The 21,341-nt window shown below is 34.9% G+C and overlaps 1 protein-coding gene across 1 annotated transcript in view; it reads left to right on the top strand.

The window, feature by feature from the left end:
* Nucleotides 1-17,890, top strand: part of LOC150101479 (uncharacterized) — a 599,391-nt gene extending 581,501 nt beyond the window's left edge. Inside the window, exon 18 of the mRNA XM_090400199.1 lies at nucleotides 14,642-17,890. Coding sequence (XP_090256325.1) covers nucleotides 14,642-14,921 — 280 coding nt within the window. The 3' untranslated portion in view covers nucleotides 14,922-17,890. The remainder of the gene's footprint in view (nucleotides 1-14,641) is intronic.
* The last annotated feature ends 3,451 nt before the right edge of the window (nucleotides 17,891-21,341 follow it).

The following is a 21,341-nucleotide window of genomic DNA, read 5'->3' as shown; positions in this document are numbered from 1 at the left end:
CGCGGAAAGTGAATAAGTGTTCCGTGATGTCAATGACCAAGCTCTGTACTTTTAAACATGAAAGTAATTCGGGAAAGGGAATACCGCTGTTTATGGCCGGTCTTAAAAATTGCCGATTACAACAATGGGCGGCGTATCCTCTGTTCTCAAAACTGAACGAAATAACATCTGTGTTGCAAATATTAGTGACCAATCAGCAAGGAAGTATAAAGAAAATTTTTCCACCGAAATAGAAGATCAAAGTAGTCTGTATCCGGTTCTCAAATCTAGTAATACTGAATACTTTCTTCGCAAGTTCGTATTGTAGGGTGAAAGTGCTTGTTTCGAAACCGTAGTGCCGTGAATTTTTTAAAAGTAATAGGCCTACGGATTTAAATTTTAATATGAATAAGAGACAAGGGACTTTGTTTAATTTTGATGTTAAGAAATCTCATTGAAGGTGATTGTGACGCAACGGATAGTGATTCATCCACCTCCAGCCTACAAAATATTATCTCCAGGATATACAAAAGGAGGGGAAAACTACCAGCACACAGGAGAAAAAGTCTGCGTTCACTCGTAAGTACTTATAATAATATTATAAATTTTTGGTGATCAGAATGGGATATGTCAATGAAAATCAGCACAAATTAATTTAATTATATTGGCCTGAGGAAACTACAATATGCGACAAGATTTTCATTAGTCCAGTGATTGATAACTGATTTAAATGTAATTTTATATTTGTCAACATGTCACACCGTATACATAAGTGTACTAACACTCTTTATGATTAGGCCATAATTAATCATTAATACATTACAAAATAACCAAGGTGTTCCGTGAAAATTTCAGGATTTGTTGAAGTGTTCCGTCGTAGGAAATATCTGAGAAACGTTTCTCTAGAGCATGATTTCTAGATTATCTAACGTTTAACTTACAGCATCGATATACTACAGATTTTGTAACCTTTCGTGTGTGTGAGGGGAAAATAAAAACCTAATGTAATCGACCCAAAGGGCTGTTTATGGCCAAATGAACTTGACTTTGTTGCTAGATAAGATACTTAATTGTATCTACTTAGACTCTGTCTGTCGGTGCAATATATTCCCTAATTAATTTGTCTGTTTTGCTAGGGGCGACGCGTGTCCGTGAGAAAAATCCGACCACCGATATGTGAGGTAGCATAGTTTTTCTGTATCGCCCAACTTCAGTTTGAAATGCCTGCAGTTTTAAGCGTCTCTCTTCCTGGATGGGATTCGAATCCAGATCTTATTACCCAAAGGGCATTGTCGCTATGGAAGTGCCGCAGCGTGCGAACTGATTAACCTTTATGAGTTCATATTAACTTGTCACCACTTGTACTCGACCACGTGGTGGACCCTCAGAACAACAAAAGTTGTTTCAGCGTTGAGGCGAGATATCAACGATTGGTGGTTTCACACTCCCTCGTGCTGACCTGCTTATGTCGTTATTAAGTGCAACAACAAATAAAACTCATATTTCAAATCGCTAATGGAGATGGTGAAAGAAGGAACTGCTTTGCATCACGTACTGATAGCATATCGTATTGGCTCCGGATGTACAACGATCATCCGCCATGAACGGCATTTGAGTTGTAAGTTTAAAAACAGCTTGCGTGATTTCTGGCAGTTTTCTAAAGTACACAAAGAAAGGAAGTTTGCTTTGGGATTGGAATGGGGGGGGGGGGTTGCGAGGCAAGGTTTTTATCTCTTGAGGCCCGGAAACGCCCTCTGGTTTTATGGCGTTGCGTTTGGATGTGAATAGAAACTGCCTTATTGGTATTATCAGGAGAATCTAAAATGTCATCCTGCGTTTTTGTTCCCTCCCTTCGAATATAAGTATGTGGTCTTAGACGAGTAGCTGCTGTCTCGCTTTATTGGAGGTGGAGCTACTGTTAATGTAATTGTTCCCAGTCACCTGCCACCCTTATTATGATTTGGTATAAGTCTCCTTTATTTACGTTAAGTACTAATATGTTGCCAAAGGATTGAAAGGAATCTATTTTTCGCTCAATAACTGTATTTGCATTTCTTAAAAAAAAAGAATAAAATAAATGGCTTCGTAAATCTATCGTGGAAATTTGAGTGTCGTATTGTTTTATCAAGAAATGACGTTTTAGAATAAAGATTACAGATGAAAGATGAATTGGAGTTTGAGTTTGTAAAATTTAATATTTTTAATAATATAACTTTTGATTATATTTACGGCTATTTTTGCCTGTTTTCGTTTAGGAGTGTCCCTCATTTTAAATACATTGGCTTTTTACCCAAGAATTCTTAGAGTATTATAAGTGTATTTTAAAGGTAAATATGAGCAGATTAATAGAGGAAGAAATTTTGCACATACCTTGTTTGGAAATTAGGATGTCTTCTTTCTCCATACTTCTGCTGTTTGCTGTTAAGAAAAGGGGGGGGGGAATAGGAAACGTGGAGGGGGTGTTTGAGGCCAGGTGGGAAGATAAATTAGAAAACCCGGTTTTTTTTAATAATATATATATATATATATACACATTATTACATTTTGGAGAAGGGGAAAGGTTATATGGGAAACAAGTGCGCGTCCCCTTCCTTAAAAAGCGCCCTTAAATATAATAACGTATATATATTATTTTTTAAAAAAACTGGGTTTTCTAATTTATCTTCCCACCTGGCCTCAAACACCCCCCTCCACGTTTCCGATCCCCCTTTTCTTAACAGCAAATAGCAGAAGTATGGAGAAAGAAGACATCCTAATTTCCAAACAAGGTATGTGCAAAATTTCTTCCTCTATTAATCTGCTTAATAATTTACCTTTAAAATACACTTATAATACTCTAAGAATTCTTGAGTAAAAAAGCCAATTTATTTAAAATAAGGGACACTCCTTAATGAAAACAGATAAAAATAATAGTTTTTTTAAGAGGAGTAACATGGGAATTTCCCAGAAATAATACCTATACTTTGGATTATGAAATTGGAATTTATCATGGCTAAGCTGCATACAGATAAGTACACCACCGCAGTACCTGGTGAAATAATTTGGCAAAAATTACTTTAGTGTTATACTGATAAATTCCTTGAGGAAATGCAAAATACGGGTAAATATGAGTATTATACATAAGCAGGAAATAACATATTTTAATAATAATAATAATATATATATACATATATGTATGTATGTATGGTCAGGACCGGCGCATAGTATTTTTCTTGTTTGTGCGATTAATGTTCGGCGCCTTTCCAAAAAAAGCTTTTTTTTTTTTTTTTTTTTAATAAAGTGTGAATAAAACGAACAGGAAATGAAAACCGCTTTACAGTATAATGTTACCTACGGATTAGTCCTGCTTACACAATTTTTTTCAAGTTATATACATTTTCAAAATAATATAAAATAGTAATATAAAGTTAAGAGATTTATTCAAATATTCTTTACATTAATTTTGCTAAAAGGGACTCGTCTGGCTTTCATTTTAGCGAAATCCTGTCGCAGTACATCAATGTTGACAGACTGAACAATATTATTTTCTATTGAAATTAGTGCTAAACCATTTAGTTTTTCTTGACTCATGCTTGATCGTAGGTAGTTCTTTATTAATTGTAATTTAGAAAATGTTCTCTCTCCTTTAGCAACTGAAACGGGCAAAGTCAATAGTATTCTCAATGCAATCAGTGAATTTGCAAAGAGTTCAAGGTTGTTGTTATAAATCCACTTCAAAACCATTTCTGGTGTACTATTTTCTTCAATTTTTCTAGTAATAATTTCAGCTCTATTTGCAGTTCTTCTGCTTCAATGTCCTTGTTTTCTTTGTCACTTAATGCTTTTTCTAATGAACTACATTTTTCTTCCAATTCGGGAAGATCTGAAGGGGCCTGAACGGAAGACGACGTACATTCATAATTATATGTACCATTCGTTGTTCGTTTAAACCAGTGGTTCTCAAACTGGGTGCCGCGAAATTTTGAATCGTTTATTTGAAAAAAGCAAAATATTCAATTGCCACAAATAACTTAATCAAAAACAAAAAATATATATTTTTTGGTTTTAATGGATGAAGCTTATATAAAAATTATAATTTTTTGTATCACTCTTATATTATATCCTGGGATTTCATTAGATCACCGTGTGTCGTAGTAACTAGATATGTGACGGCACATAAATACTGGGAGAAAATGAACTAATGAATGGTTAGTTGTCCTGCTGTCTGTTTGAGTATTTCTCTGTTCAGTGTGACAAGTATTATACATGATCATTTCCCCTAAACAAAAATCATGAGTCTTTTGTCATCGGTGAGAATAAACGAAGTACGATATTAAAGTCGTTAAATTCAGTGAGTAGAGGTTTTTCTTATTGTTATATATTCCAACTATAACGAGAGACATCGTAAACAAATGTTTTTCCTTTTTAGTTTAAATAAAATCTGTTTTCTTTTAAACACGCTTTCCTTCATATCTTTAGTATCTGTAATATCAATTTATTTATGAGTTATATATGCGAGTCTTTCAGAATCAATTAATCGGCACTTTACTCTCTATAAAAAGCAAATAATACTAGGGGTGCCGTGAAATTTATTTATTGATTTTAGTGTGCCGCCAGACAAAAAAGTTTGAGAACCACGTTTAAACTCTTATATTTTTTTGACATCTTTTAGGCGCCTTTTCTTCTGCGGCGTCTGTGTGTATCGCACACGCCACCAGCCGGGCCTGTATATGGTTTTTCCTGTTTTGTATTGATTTCTTTATTTAAAGAATAAAAATTTTATTTTATGGTATTATAAAGATATACTTAAAAGCAGTGTTGCATAGTCATATTTGTATCCGGTGTTATGACCATCTATGTTAACAAAAAGTGGAAAAATTTTGGTTTAGAAAATCCAGTGTATGTTGTACAGTTTTTCGCGATCTCAAACTTGGCAAGAAATCTTGACCCTATTATCTTTCACTGTACGCAGATCTTGTTGCTTGTAAATAGATTACTTCTGTATAAAGATATTTAAAGCTTAAAAGATTTCAGATGTTGTGGGTAATTTACACATCATTGGAGGTTGGCTGGAACGAAGGTTTGGTATTAATTCCAAATAAAACTTAGCTCCTCATGTCTGTGATCTACCTATTGTGTTAGAATAAGTCATAATAGATCAGCCACTCACTTTCCAAAAATAGGAATTAAAAAAAAAATATAAAAAAAAAAAAAACTACGTTGCTTTTCGCTTGAAATGTCATCCCCACTGAGCTTAACCCTGGAACGGGGCTTTAACCTAATTGGTTGCCATACCAGTTATTAAATTAAAAAGACATCTAGAAGCGGAAAACGAAAGACATCGAGCAGACTGTGATCTATGAATGAATTATGTACTTAGGAAAAATGACACAGGATTCATCGGTCTACTGACAAAAATATTGTTTGAAAGTATATGTCGGGATTAGGAGGATGATTTCGCCTAGGTTTTCATAAAATTTCTCCAACTTTGTTATGAAACATAATAAAATGTGCTGATACGTCTTTAGGTGTCGAAACCGTTTTCTGAGTATTACCTCAATATCAGGTAAAACAAAATTGCATATAATGTGATTGAAGATCTGTTTAGGTGTACATGTACCTAGGCGAAATTATATGAACCCATTCTATCTCTCCCCTCTCCAGCTATAAACGTTACTTCGCCAAACTTATGTGCTCATTACTGTATCCTGAAACGCTGATATCCCAAACCTGCATACTTTCGTCAAATGTAAACGCTTCCGTAGTTGAATACGGAAGCAAAAAGCAAATTACGCTATTTGCTATAAGGTCCTGCTTTCGTTCTTTATACGTAGCGGATTCCACATTGAATTGGTAAATGTCCCGCGCTATTAAAAAGTAGCAGGACCTGCCTTCTTGGATCTTTCTGATAATAGCAGGCACAGCGGCTATCCTTATTCTCCCATAATTAACCTCTGAGGGCCAGCGTACAGTTTTGCGTAACACAATTTCATTCGACAGTTCAATAATGTGCCTGATAGCATTACTTTCTATTTTCCATCTACGTGAAATGTTGTCATCATTTAATTTCAATTCCTCCAACTTCACTGCTGTCTAGCATATAACCATAATCCTCGTTGTGCCATTTATTATATCACCTCTCAGAAATGAATCCAAGTATTTTCTACGGTTTTTCTTGCTTCGAACTGCTTGATGCTTATATTCTTTTGCTCTTTTTGATGACCTCGTACGCATTGGAAGGGGATAATATATGTGAAATTTCTTAACTGATGCGACACATTTTAAATATTTGTGCCTTACTTTTCGCGAACAATCTAGCAGATGGATTAAAACATTGCAGAAGCAGAAATAAATATATATTTGCAAAAATGTCTTATTTTCGCAAATATATATATATGTGGTAAATATCAAAAATTAAGTTTTGAATTTCAGATGGAAAGAATGTATTACAGTATATTTGAATCGGGCTTTATTATCAAATAATGTCTTGTTGCCTCAATGTCAAATTTTTGACGCATTCTGAGCAAAGATACCTGGGAAGATACGTTAAGTTCCTTCTGTTAAGAATGTAATGTTTGTTTATTATGCGAATACTTTCCTGTTGTATCGTGTAAAATGGTTGTGGAGGCTTGTGGCGCCACATCATTTTCTTCAATGCGGCTTTATATTGTAGACGTAGGTTTCTGTCGTTAAGCAGTTCTGTAGGTAGTTTTCGTATTGAGACCGCATTGTAATGTAATGTCCAAGTTTATTTAAAATAAACTTGTGTAAACCTTTTACGTACCAATACCCCCCTGATGATGTAAGTCTCAATGCACGAAACTTGTCGGGTTTTTAATTGTATTTTTAATAAACTCTATATTACAATGTGGTCTCAATACCGAAAACTACCTACAGAGCTGGTTTATATTGTTAAATTTGTTGTTACTGGTAACCACGAATATCGATCTCATTCGCTGTTTTTCGGTCAGACTTGGCCAATTTCGTTGACGTTCATCATCGACGCAGTTATTTTGTGTATCAGCAGTCTTACTCGTAGGAGAATTCTATGCTCCTTACTGATTCCTTACAAAGCGTTCAGTGTTCGCTATTTAAGAAGTCTAACTCTTTATAAACACCTTAGCGAAGTTTTCACTACAGTATTTAACACATATACGAAACAAACCGGGTTACCATAAGAATTAATAACATAAGAAAATGGTACTGATTTGAAAGCACGGTCTGAAGAAAAAGGTCAAATCGGATTGTCTTATTTACGGTTTGACATTTTTCTTCAGATTTACGATCTGTTCATTTTAAGTAATAATGGTAAATGTTCTTCAGTTTTTCCCTGACAAAAGAATCCACAAATGGATATCTGCACAACAAGCACATTCAGATATAGACGTGCATATTCCGTTGTCAGTCAGAATGTATGTATGAAGAGAGAAAGGGATAAAATACTTTCTCTTCCGTCAAGACGGGAGAGAAAGTATTTTATACTTTCTCTGCTCTTAATAAAGTCTTTCTTGAAAGATCTTGAAGGCTGTTGATCTTAGCAGCTTTCTTAATATTAGTAATCCAGCTTATCCTTGTCTGTTTGGTGGTTTTCCATCCCTGTAGAGTAATGTAAGGTAATCTCTGTTGATTCATTCTGTTTACAGGTCCATACCATTTTAATCTCTTTTTATTTTGTTTGTCTAATATTAGTTCTTTGTAATTTAGTTCATCCCTCACTCTTTGATTGGTCTTTTTCTCAGTCCATTTAGTTTGGTTTATTTTTCGTATGCATTTGAATTCAAGCGTTTGTAATTTTATTTAGCGTTCCTGTTACAGACCAACCTAAACCTATTCGATGATTTATTGTTTTCATATAATTTAGATCTTCAGTGATGAGTGATCCCAAATAGTTAAGCTTGAGTTACTTGTTCAATATATTTATTATCAATATCAATGCTAACTAGTTTCTTTTCCTTCCCTATTGTCATTATTTTAGTTTTGGTGAAATTCATACTCATATTTATTGCTAATTTGGTTTATTTTGCTGATCATGGATTTCAGATCTTCGCTTTAAAAATACAAAAAATTGAAAAAAAAAACTTTAAAATGCATGAAACATTTTCTGTTTGAAAAATAAATGCTAATAAAGATGCACACGATAGTTACGGTGCCTCCCCATATAATCTCACTCTGGAGAACTTTTCATATTTTTAAGCATTTTATACCTCCTAAAACTTTCTCTCCCCCACACGCCATTCCCTTTCGAAATGCCGAAAATCTTAAGGTAGGAAGTAACTGGAGTCGCACGTCAAAGTTGGATCTTAATGATATAGTAATTTATATTTTATGTACATAATCGATACTGTATGTGAATATCTGTATTTAAAAATACCATTAAAACTACATATGGTAATCACATCGGATGCGTAATTCGAAACAGGAATATCCACCTTGTCTTTGTGCAGCCATGCTTTAGACGATGCTTCTGACACACTCGTGAAAAGTGACTTATCTGAATGTAATGTATGTAATCTGAACGCCCCTCCGATCGCTCGCGCCGCATACACCATCTCTCTTCCTATCACTTTTATAACAGATGGCTTACGAGTTCTGTGATGAAATATTCTCTGTCTTTTTCTAGACATTTTTGGTGGCTCTCATAATTAAGCCTGCGGTCACTTTTATAGCGGCCGAGAACGGTATCGTGTTTTATCCCTTTACCTCGATAGATTTATGGCAGATAATTCGACCTTAGTTGTATATTAAAACCTGAAGGCAGACATCATTCTTTAACTGTACTGAACTCGGTTTCTTCGACTGCCCAGTAGGTGAAACTGGCAAGAGAAAGTGGGAGGCTCTGCCAGGTGTCCGAGACGTTAGTGTGATGTCCGTCGTGGGAAACGATAGGCTCGGCCAGAAGCATTCCTTTTCCCCGACTTTTCCCCCATCGTTACTATCACAACTGCAAGGCCCATAACGCAGCTTAATAAGCGATTTTCCCCTCGCAAATAAATCACCCCGCGACACCCTAATTATGCACCGGAGGCCGATGTCTGTGACCAGCCGGGGCGCGTGCAGCATTACCATACTCCAGTCAGCTGCCTGTGGGCGGGGTAGTGCAGATTCTAGTGCAATAGACTAGGGAGTAGTTACGGCTGAAGCTAAACGATGCGGGTAGGAAAAGACACGTGGTATTACATGGTTGCACCGATGTGATTGACGTGCATTGACGTTAGTGGGTTGCAGCTGGAAAGAATGGAAGGCAAGCATTAATAGACGCGAATTCTATAAACAAATCGGAGAAAAACTAACGTTTTCACTAAGTCAGGTAGTAGTTAGTGATTTCAGGAGCGGTTCTAATGACAATAATGGGATAATACTTAACCGGACTTCCAAAATATTCACTTTAGTAATGACCGGGGCCTTGTATCCCTTGGCGCGCGCTATTACACCACACACACACGCACGTATATAACGATGTTCGAGCACTTGAGTGATATTTCTGTTTGATTGGGTGGCCAATTTAGCCTACATTTGTTGAGTTCAGGTAAAACATGTTCCTTCCGCAGCAATTGTCCGTTTGTGAGACGATGGGATAAATGGGGAAAGAGTCGTCCTAAGATTTATTTCGATATTATTCTTTTCATGCCTGCGAAATGTAAGGCTGTTCTCACTTAATTACTCATGATTATAATCAGAAAGCTTGAGCAAAAAATTTCCCAAAATTAAACTAGCTGCAGAAGAAAGTTTCTCATATCCATGCATGATTAGTGTTTGCTGAGATTCTTCGTCCACGGGAATTTTGGCAAGAACAGCCTGGCATTTTTCAAGACAGGTTTTTCTCTCTTGCAGAAAATATTGACAAACTCCTTGAAGTCTTAACAAATATCATGGCTAGACATTTCGCTCTCTCCGAAACAAGCTTTCACTAGTGTTTCTGAAACCTTTAGATAGCTCGTGCTCGTTCGGTCCTATAAGCATTTTCTTTCTCATTTCCATCCTGTAATATTGTGTTTCGCAGCACTCCGCCAATGCCACTGGCGGAGTGCTGCGAAACACAATATTACAGATGTCCCCTAAAATCCTATTTGAACTGCTTCCGTTTTGTTAATATCATTTTTTGCACACACACATACGTGCTAGGCCGTCGCAGAAGACCAAAGGTCATCGGCATGGATCACACTCCTGGAAAACGGTGGGTAATTTTGCAGGTTTTCTGTTTATTTATAGAATTTCGATGGCCTTTAAATATCTGGTTGGTTCACCGAAGATCAGAAGTGTGATGAAGGCCGCTGGCTTGAACTATTGCGCTTAAATGACTGCCATTTATTATTTTACTCTCTATATTTTGTAAGTTTGGATGTGAATATGAGATAAGGCTTTTGTTGCCTTCGAAAATGATCGAAGACCTCCAAAGCTGGCTTTGGAGTCGATATTGGCTTATTCAGTTACGTTATTCCGGGTTAGTTTCCATGTAACATTTATTCATTGTAAAAGATGACCAAAGTTCATCGACTTTGTGTGAGCATTTTCGTCGATATTTCGAACAATTTTCTTATATAATTTTGCAAAAAAAAAAAAAATTATAGACGGAAACTTGCTAATTAAAATATTTAACGGATATAAAATGCATTAGTGTCAAAGACGTCTTCAGTACAATTGAATAATGGACAGTAAAATACATCTAATAGAAGAATTTTGAAAACACCATAGCTGCTCAGGCAACAAATTTCAAAAGTCCTAATTTTAAAATTATATAATTAGGAAATATCAAAAAATCATATTTTCCGATAATCGAAGACTGTCAGATCTGTTCAAGTTAAGACGATGTAATAAAATCAATATAACAGCAGGTTTATTTATGTATTTAGGAGCACCCCTTTTTTGTCAAAATCTTTGACTTGAACCCTGTTGTTTAGTGATTAAAACTTAAAAAGATTAATAAAATCTGCGTTAAAATAATTCATTATTAGAACAGAAATGGCCAATTTATATTTTTAGTACAAAATACCTTGGGAATGTAACTGAAGGTCAAAGCCATTCTGTCATCACAAACATTTTTCATTTATATTCATAGTGAATTAAATCGTGCTGAAGCGATAGAAAAACAAAATAATATACATATTTTAAAATTCGAAAAGGAACCTAACCCTCCCCCCCCCATTATAAAAGAACAAGTTATCTATGAATTAAAACCGAACACGATAAATTGTGAATGAAAATTTCAGAAGTAGCATATGATGTAATAAGGTTTTACAAATTTTGTTATAAAGACGTTCCCCAAGGAATCTGCTCTTATAAGAATTTAGTTTTCCTTCATAACACTGCCTAGTAGAGACAGCAGGTTCTGTACTACTCAAAGTCGATTGTACCTTTCATATTAGTAAATTTTAATCATAGCAGCAGCCGTCAGTACTTTCTTAGATATCCATTCTCGGCTTTTTTTCTGGACTTTTACTACGGTCTACAATTGTGACTACGCGATCATAACTGGTTCTCGTAATAACTTTCGCTACAGGCTCTTATTACAAATGAAGAGTAACAGTGGAGCCGTCAACAGGGTTGAAACTAACCCATCCCATAAATACTTTCTCTCTCTCTCGGCCTTGTCTCTCTTGCTTAAAAAAGAAAAAAAAAAAAAAAAATTGCAACCGGCTACATCGGCAAGTTTTCAACTTCTGTCGTGTGTGCTATCAGTAACTATTCCGAGGAATGTTAGTTTACGCAAAAGATCCAAGATGGATACACTCTTGTTCACAAAATATCCGTAACAATAGAAAATGAAGATTCGGATCTTGAGTTCTAAAATACGGGAATTCATGATTTTATGTTTACATTTAAAATAATCAGCGGTGATTATTTTGTTTGCAAGCTATTATGGCACAGGGATATAGAATTCTCCTTTGGATAATTCGTACACATCAACAGAACTAATATTAACACCAGCAGCATTCAAACTGAAGGATAGTCATCACCATTCACTGTTACGATATTGCAATTGTATAGAATATGCTTAAAGCATTTAAAAATGTAATTTTTATTTACATATCGCAATGTATCGGATAAGATAGACCTGGCATATTAGAAATAGCATTTTCAACGTGATGCTTATTTGTTTTCTCTCCTTTTTCCCCCCATCTTTTCGAAACGGTTAATTTGTCATTGGTATTCTTTGATGCGCGACAAAAAAAAAAACAGAATGATCATAATAATCTCCATATTGATATAAATCAAGTGGTCTCGATGTATCGAAATTGTTAGGCCTCGTCAGATCTTTTTAATAAAGAGAGAGAGAAAAGTGCACTGCGTGAAATGTAAAGTGTGCTAGACAAGAGGAGTGGTAATGTACAATAATGGAACGTGACTAAATCTAGTCTATTAGTGATGAATTCAGCTAACAGTGGCATTAGGAACGACTCTGCCAACTGGAGTTCAGTAACCATAGTTAACGGGGTTGGAGTAGAGTAAATGAACAAATTCGAAACTGTGTACCTCAACAGCTTTTAATGTTAACCTTTTGTTTCGAATGAAGTAGTGTTTTAAAGAATGTGTTAAAACGTCGCAAAACTATTCCGATGTGTACATTTTTTTTAAAAAAACTAAGTACTGAGGAATCACTCAATACTTGTACAGACACCTTACAATACCAGTAGAACCTTTTCATTTTTTTTTTTTTTTTATTAGTGGAAAACGTTTTTCGAGTTATTTTACATGAAAATGCTCTGATGCTAGCGATATGCTTGACTTTCGTGTAATCGTTTCATTGTATTCGGACATTGACGTACACTGTAGGCTTTTTAAAGGTGAGACTTGTACCGCCCGCAGTCCGTATCTTGCTCCTCGCACTTCCCACCCTTCCTTCCCTATCATTATCACAAATTTACCTGTGAGTTGAATTAGGTACCCGCCTGTTCTCCAACTGAATACAATGAAGAACATCTAGTATCGCATAAACACATTCTGGACGTCACAAGTGAATTGCGGATAAGTTTCAGAGGCCGTTATTGGCCTGCGGCTAATATGGAAATTTGTTTTCAGTTGGTAACGCGGTTATTATTATAAAGTATTTGCAACCGTATTTAAAAATTATACAAAATGAAAGAACTTGGATGTGTTTTCGACTTTACGAATTGCGAAGATTATTTGGATACACTAAAATTTATATCGCATTCCACAGTGAATACTATTTTGAGTTATTTAGGTTAATAATAACTCAAGTTCTCAAATGTGTAACTGTGACGTTTTTGAAGGAGGGGATGCGTGAACAAATAGTGTTGGGTTTTTCTTTTAAATTTCATGATTGCTTTGGCTTTCACTCTGGTTATTACGGATTAGAGACTAGAATTGTATCAGCATTTGCCAAGGAAGGATTGCTTTTTTTTTTATTATTATTTTATTTTAAGGACCAGCAGAGAAATTGAAGGGGGTATACTAATTTGTCTATTCTTCTGCAGTAATTTTAATAATCTTCTGGCCAAAAATCTTTATTAACTCCTATGTATTAAAATATTATTTTACAATCATGTACGCATTATGCCGACATAATAAATTATTCTATTCTTAAATTATAAAAAGCATCAGGAAAATATTGTGCCTATGAGTGCCAAAATATAAAATTCCTTACTAACCATACGCTTAAATTAGATAGCAAGACAAGATATCGCTCATTTAGGCCTGAGATTTAAAAAAAAAAAAAAAAAAAAGTACTATGTCTGTTCCTCGGAGCAAGGTTCCAGTAATATCCTTGGATCCAAGCACTGATGCATTATAAGTTACAACTTCCCGTGGGCGATTTATCATTTAAAATATATGCACATAAAATCGTAAGCTCGTCTTTGCTTCGTTCTCTTGTTGTTTTTTGTAAAACGACTAACCTGGAATGCTGTCTTCGCTTTTTGAAAACACTAGATGAATGCTCATACCTAAACTTAGGGACCAGGCAATTGTCTGGATTTTCCGTTAACTAGCAACTTGCCTGTCCCCAGTTTGAGTGTATATATGTTACCGCTAAAGTGCGAAAACCGTTAATGTGCACATTACCTAGCTAATCTGTAGATTAACTGATTTGCTCCGTTAACGTGCGGAATCAAGAGTTTTCCGCATTTTACCTAGGTAATGTGCACATTAACGGCTTCAGTATCGTTAAAATTCAAAAGTTTGTTTCTCTCATTTCCTTTCCCTACTCCTTCCCCCCTCTCCTTCCACTTTTAGTTTGGTTTTTTAATAAGTAAACATAATTTTATCATATGTTTTTTTTTTCTTAATTGTAACAATATTTTAAACCGTTTGATTCCTTGTATTATATTGATGATTGATTCTATCAACTAATTTGTTGATTGTTTGATTGTATTAACTTGATTCTTTAGATATCAAAAAATAAATAAATAACATTATCTTAATTTAAACATACAGAAACGTTGCTGTTGTTCCAGCAAAGATCTTATTTTCACTTTAACGAGTGCCTAGTAGGTAATGTGCAGATTACCTAAGTAATTTGAGAAATGAAACAATTTTCCGCACTTTAACGGATCACCGTAGTTAATCTGCAGAATAACTGATTTCTGCACTTTAGCGGTAACATATACACTACATTCATATTCCGCTTCGTAGTTTAGAACTCTGAATCGCTTTGAACACTCTTTTCTATGTATTATTTTCTGTGTCTTAGTAATAAGTTATTCATAGTTATTTTAATTTCTTGCAGAGATCCGACAGCCGAAGTGTTACCAGAGAAGACTTCCGAACGTCCACATGAACAGCAACATTCATTCTCTAGCGAAGATGATGAAAAAGAAAACGGAAAGAAACGAGGGTCATCTTTGTTTTGGCGCGTGGTCCGCGCAGCACTACCTATCCAGGTAGCACTTGTGGTTCTGTACTGTTTAGCTTGTGCCTTGGAGCCACATTGTTGTGACTTTCTGAATAATTTCAACTTTTCCCTTTCTCCTCAGCTCCGATATGTTCGGGGACCACCTCCCATTTAAACGAACGAAGGAGAAATCTGTTGATACCGTTTGCCTTGAGCCGTAGTGAGAATAGCTCCATTTTCAAGAGGTGTTTGTTACTTGGTGCCGAAATTATGAGATAGATAGGATGGTATTCGAATGTGTTGTAACGGACTGAGTTAGGAACACGTTTTGGCTGTGATAACATGTTGTTTATCCTCCCTTCAATTGCTGTTTATTCTTCTTCACATCTCTTTAATTAGGAAAAGATTTTTGGACAGATCTTACAGCAAAAAAATACCTATCTTCATTTCTTTTTCATTATGAGGGTGCAGTTAGTTTTGTATGGATCAAGAGTGCAATATAGAGTTAGTGCGGGGGGGTGGGATAACTAAAATTTAGCAATGCGTTTTTGGTTTGATTTTTTTTTCTCTAATTTTGTTTTATGAACAAGATTAACACTACCTTCCGCTATCAGAGTGGAAGACATTTTTTGTAATAAGTTCTAAACACGAATAATTGTTTATCTTGATGATACATTTAAAGAAATGTTAATTTTAAATATCTCCATAAAAGGTTTGATGGATTTCGTTCTGCACAGTCGCTTTTTAAGTATGTGTAAATGTGAACGAATTATGAATGGATTATATCAGGAGTGGCTTTAAAAGATAGTTTGAAATCCGTTTAGGGAAAAAATGCCAAGCGATACAGAAATTCCTTGGGGTGTAGTATTAGTATTCAGTGGGATAAAAACTATTACTTCGTCAGAGCACGGAAGATGTAATTTTTATGAATTCATACAAGGAGAAAAAGATAGTTTCGCTACCAAATAAACAGTGTGTTTTTTCACACCCTATCGGTGAATGTCATTGGAATGAAAAAATTGGATTGTCTTTTCTCAGCTGGCGTACAGTTCTGCTGAGAATACACTGCCCGGTCATATTTTATTAGCTGGATGCTCTGTGTGTATATACTTGATCATTTGTCATAATGCGGGAAGATTTATGCTGTTTATTTGCTTTTCACGTAATCATACTTATTTGGTTGTAATTATTGTAAGCATATTCAAATATGTATTGTTTTATGATCATTCTGATATTGTGCTAGAGCAGGAATTCGATGAGAATTATCGTCGCATTTTATTACTCATGCAGAAATTTTATTCAAGTAGATAAAAACCACACCTGTGTACATCAGTTATTCTGTACTGCGAGGACTGGAACAGTTTTTCCTGTACAAAAGCTTCATAAATAATAGTTGATTTCTCCAGTTTGGTTGTTAAAAAAACCAATATTGCTTGAATCTTAGTGAGGATTGGACACGCTGTGATATATAAATGTGGGGTTGAGTTTTCTACCGAAAATAGGAATTTGTTCATGTTTGCAAAATCAAAAAATTAAAAAAAAAAAAGATTTTATAAGCATGGAATATTAAATATTAAATATTGTAAAGATTTAAGCATTACTGTATTGTATTTTTGTACATAGGAATCAATATCATTCGTTAATTTTTCTTTAGCAACTCGGTTTAAATATCATTCTTTATTGCATTTCTAGAACTGCCTTTCCTTTTACGTAAAACTCAATATTCAGCGGCTACGGAGGCCCGATATTTTTTTTTTTTTCGGATAAACGTAGACACACTGAAATATTCAGTTATGAAATGATGACCTAATTGCATGCGTCTAGTGTTGTTGCTTGACGGTAACTCATTTTCGAACACGTGCCTTTAGGTGGAAATTAATTTCGAAAGATATTTTCTTTTAAAAATTGAATAACTTCTAACTTAACGTCTCCCTCCAAATATTTCTACGAATTGAAAGCAATTTTTTGATCTTAGAAATGGAAAAGTAATATGTTTTTAACTTCCTGTTTAGCACCAGGAAGCACAGTTGTTTTGGTATCTTCGTAGAGAAGCAAATAATGAATCAATCGGAGAGCGTTATCTCCGGGGAAAATGTCCATTTTTATACAAGTTCTTGAATATTTACACATTGAGGACTGTTCGTAGATTTAGCAATACTGAATTGAGTTTTGTGTATCTGAAACTCACTTTTGTCACTAGTAGCGTGGCCATAGATATGTTCTGCTGCGTTGTGCACAATTCATGCTTTGTGTATGTGTAATATCTTGTGCATGCTTGCAAAATCGTCCAAGAATCCTTACATACTTGGGATTTCAAAAAATTATTCGAACTGTTTTAGAAGAGAAAGAAAAAAAAACAAAAAACTAAATCAGGTAAGTCTTTCATAACATCCTGCCGAAATCAAAGCCTTGAAGTTCACTTAAACATTGATGATCGCAGGTCACAGCGATCTAAATACTAAGTATATTTTTATACACGTACGTTATCGCATTCAATTTACACTTTTACAATAAGGAATCGTACTAATGATTCAATAGTCGAAATTTTTATCCGCCTTTCATGGACCGTTTTTTCACTTTATCCGACAATAACCGAAATATTTCATATTCCGAATCAGGTTTCTTGTGAACTTCATTATCCGATTTTTATTTTAAAATCAGAAATACAGGGTTTTCTTTCATAGATAACATTTTAGCGATCATTTTTATGCAGTTGATCTCTGACGTCACAGTTCGATACGTTGTATATATCTTTGAGGTTTTTTTTTATCCCCTTTTTATGAATTAGTAGCATTTTTGTAATAAGCTGTGATGGTCACTAATACTTGAAATCATCAATAGATCTAGTCACTCCATTAGTGATTTTTCTTGCTTTTTTTTTTTTTTTTCACCACGTTTTTATTTTTGATATACTTTTATTGTAAAATGTTATGGATGACCAGACGGTCAATGTTCACTAATTGCAGTTTCATAAATTGATAGCACGAAACAAATTTTAGAGGAATTACATATAGGGAAATGGCATTAAAAACCGTGTCTTTCACTTGTATCTGTTTTCTGCACTTCTTTTTTGTACTGTACACATTTTTAGAATTTGTCCGGAGTCATGTATATGGATATCTGTTGAGTAAATAAAGGGTTTTCTACAAAATATCAGTAGTGTGTGTGTGTGTTTTTCTTAAATTAATATTTTCATTCCAGGATGTCCTTGATCACGTAGCATGCGCTGCTCTAACGTAATCTAAACAACAACCTGCTGTGCATACATAACAAACCTCAAGTGCCATTTCATCCAGAGCTCCTGCAAGTGTCGCCACAAATACATCATCATACAAGTGACAACACTATACCATTGATACTGCCTAGTTTCCTTGGTAATATTTCGGTGTATCCTGTACCGATATGAATCATACTATTGTAAAAAAAAAAAAAAAAATCAAACGTAACACATCTTAAAGGAGTAATGGAAGTAGCACTTTTATTTTAAGGTTCGTCACGTCATAGACGGGAATCGAACCCAGGTCTTTCCGACCAAAGGGTTTCATCTATACTCGACTGTGCGACGGAGGCTCTTATTTCCCATCTAAACATACTGGTAACAACGTGAACCCACACCCCTGCAGTATTGGCAAACTTCTCCCCCTCACTACATTAACAATTTCGAATTCAGTTCATCTTAATGGAATATACTTTGCTGAGAAATTAATGCTATCAAACACTAGTAACCTTCTGCACCAACTCCTCGGAGGGAGGGACGTACGATTACCGCAAGCCAGTATTTCGTTGTTGAGTTGGATTATTATATTTTATTTTATGACTGTTATTTATTGGCAGTTAAGTTTATCTCTATTACCGATAAAAATTTAGTTCACCCAGCGGATAAAATTTGTCTATTAAAGGGTCAAAGTGAGATGAAACAAAAAGAACCATATTTGATCTATAGAATGGACTTTCGGGAATATCTAACGTGTTACTCCATACTCCTACCAATAAAAAAAAAACGCATTGCTTTTACGTGTGGATAGTGTTTTTTATTATATTTTTGTTTATTGAATGCCTGTATTCGCTGAGCAGTTTGTAGAAACAAATCTTGAATTTCAAGAAGATAAAACATCAACAAAAATGATAGCAACGAAGAAAAATGACACCATTGATCAGATTTAAATTTTTTTCCCTTGAGTGTGGAAAGGATAGTCATCGTATGAAGAATCTTAACCTGTTAAAAGCCACTTGCTTGGCCATGCGATCTTATCGAATGTTTGTCTTGATGCATTTTTTTTTTTTCTCTTTAGCATTAAAGAATATAAGAATTGTGTCATAAGTGGCTTGCCACTGTCTATATACTATACTATATTAAACAGCTCTTTGTGGGAAGATCTAACTAGTTTATCCTGTTATAATCTCAAGTTTCAAAATATATCCCATTCTTTTGAACTTCTTGAAGTTTAGTAAATTTAGCGTAGTTTCCTCAAAGTACTCGATCTTGTTGCACTTTCGATTGCTGCCACTGGGACTATAATCATTTCTCCTTAGATTCTAGTCATAAACTGGTAATTTTGCACAAACAGAAAAATATATTAAAAATATACAATGTTTTATTCATTAAAACATTCTGAATAAAAATGTTCATTGAATATTATATAATATTTATCAATAATATATACTTATCAGTATAATTATCAATAATAGATATTAAATATCGGAACAGATCTTGCAAAACCGAGCATTGCCATGACATCAAAGTGGCAGTGGGAATATCTTGAAGTGCATGTGACATTGATTTGTTTATGTGCTGCTAAATTAATAAATTTAAAGCATATATAAAAGAAAAATACTTGACCTTAACTACAGTGTGAATAAACCCATTCGCGACACTTGTAAATGGTCTTGTGATATTCTATACCTTTTATGCTATTTCATTTTGTAATAGCTTACTCGCTATCTAAAGGTTAAGTCTTTTTTTTTTTTTTGTAACATCAGTTGAGTATAAATAAAGGTAAAGCATATTATAGACATTTTGAGTCCCTCGTTCTTGATTCAAGAAAGGTCAATTAATTCTAGGCTGCATCATACATTGTTCTTATATCGAAGATAATTCTCACATGATAATCATGTGAGAATTATCTTCGTAAACCAGCAAACTGAAAAAAATAAAAATTTATCAAGAATAACTTTTTTTTATAGGCAGGGGGTGATTTCTTCGGTCTCATTAAGTGGGAAGACAATGCACTGGTCTCATAGCACACAACCACAGAAGTTGTCCTGAGGGTTTCTGGACCAACAGGATAGAATAACGTACCAGAGGTCGTCGAACGAGCGACACACTAGCGTCGACCGGCGAATGCTGCTTTCCACATGATCCCAAAAATATGCGATATGACTCAAATCGGAAATTAAGTGGCCAGGAGAGCACACGAATTGCTTGGATATTCTCTTCTAAACATACTTACACAATGTGAGCCTTGTGTGACACACGGAGTTCTCTTGCTGAAAGAGTCCAAATCCGTCGGGTCATATGATCACAATGCATACGTGGTTCGAAACAACCCCCGATAAGAACTGGTGGTCAAGGTGCGTTCAGTGGAGGATGAGAGGACCCAGCGCTGTCCATTAAAACAATCCCCATATTCTAAATAACTTTTAATAAAAAGTTATTTAGAATATAATAGATTAAAGGGACATGGTTCGATTTTGATTTCAATCATACCAACAATTCTAACTGATAATTTCCACTGTTCTTCATAGAATCGAATGAAAGATGGTATTTAAGATCGCTGTTAGAATTTTTTTTTTCTCAATGGGACCACTTTAAATGGGATCAACGTATTTTATGCGGACAGTGCATATCCCAAAAATGGCTCTCGGTTTAAATGATGTCGCTATAAGAATGCGATTATACCAAATCCGGATACCTTTATTGATTGGCTGAAAGCATGTCCCTATTTGTAATGGATGTAATAATTCTGGGAAAAAAAAAAAAAAAAGTGTATTTTGCAATTCCTCCGTAAGAAATTGTTTCGTGGCTGCATAGTTGTACATAAAGATGAACTTACAGCTTCTCTAATGGCGTTCATATTCAAGAAACAGTCACATCTGGGTTTGTTCTGTTTCGCAAAGTCCTAGAGATTTTCTTGCTGTAGGAAATAACTAACATCTATCACCTGTTCAGATCTTTCTCAAAATGCTTCGAAACTATCAAAATTAGATGAATAACTGACAAAGAGCACAATTGAATTGTACAAGATATTACTTGATAAAAAAAATGCAAATCATTCCCCCACCCCTCCCCGCTAGATTCTACTCCACCTGGACCTATTCCTATTGACCCACAGGAAATGAACACGAAGTTTGACCCACAGTATTCCTGCACTGCAATGCTCTCTTTTCCGTTGAAACTACCCTAACTGAAAGGATAATATGATGCCACAACCTAAGTGGTGTGGGTCGAGACAGCGAATCCACTTTGATAGAAAACTCGGATAACTTTATGCTGCTGAGAATTGTGCCAACTTCACAGGTAATCAGTGCACATGAAATGACCACTTAAATGTATGCACGCACATTTCTATTGAAACTATTTTAGATATTGCACACT

This window comes from Typopeltis vanoorti, chromosome 11 (assembly GCF_054136105.1).
Source record: "Typopeltis vanoorti isolate ZY-2024b chromosome 11, IOZ_Tvanoo_1.0, whole genome shotgun sequence".
Classification (NCBI taxonomy): domain Eukaryota; kingdom Metazoa; phylum Arthropoda; class Arachnida; order Uropygi; family Thelyphonidae; genus Typopeltis; species Typopeltis vanoorti.
The sequence above is the reverse complement of the archived record's forward strand: the minus strand, read 5'-3'. Positions and strand labels throughout refer to the sequence as shown.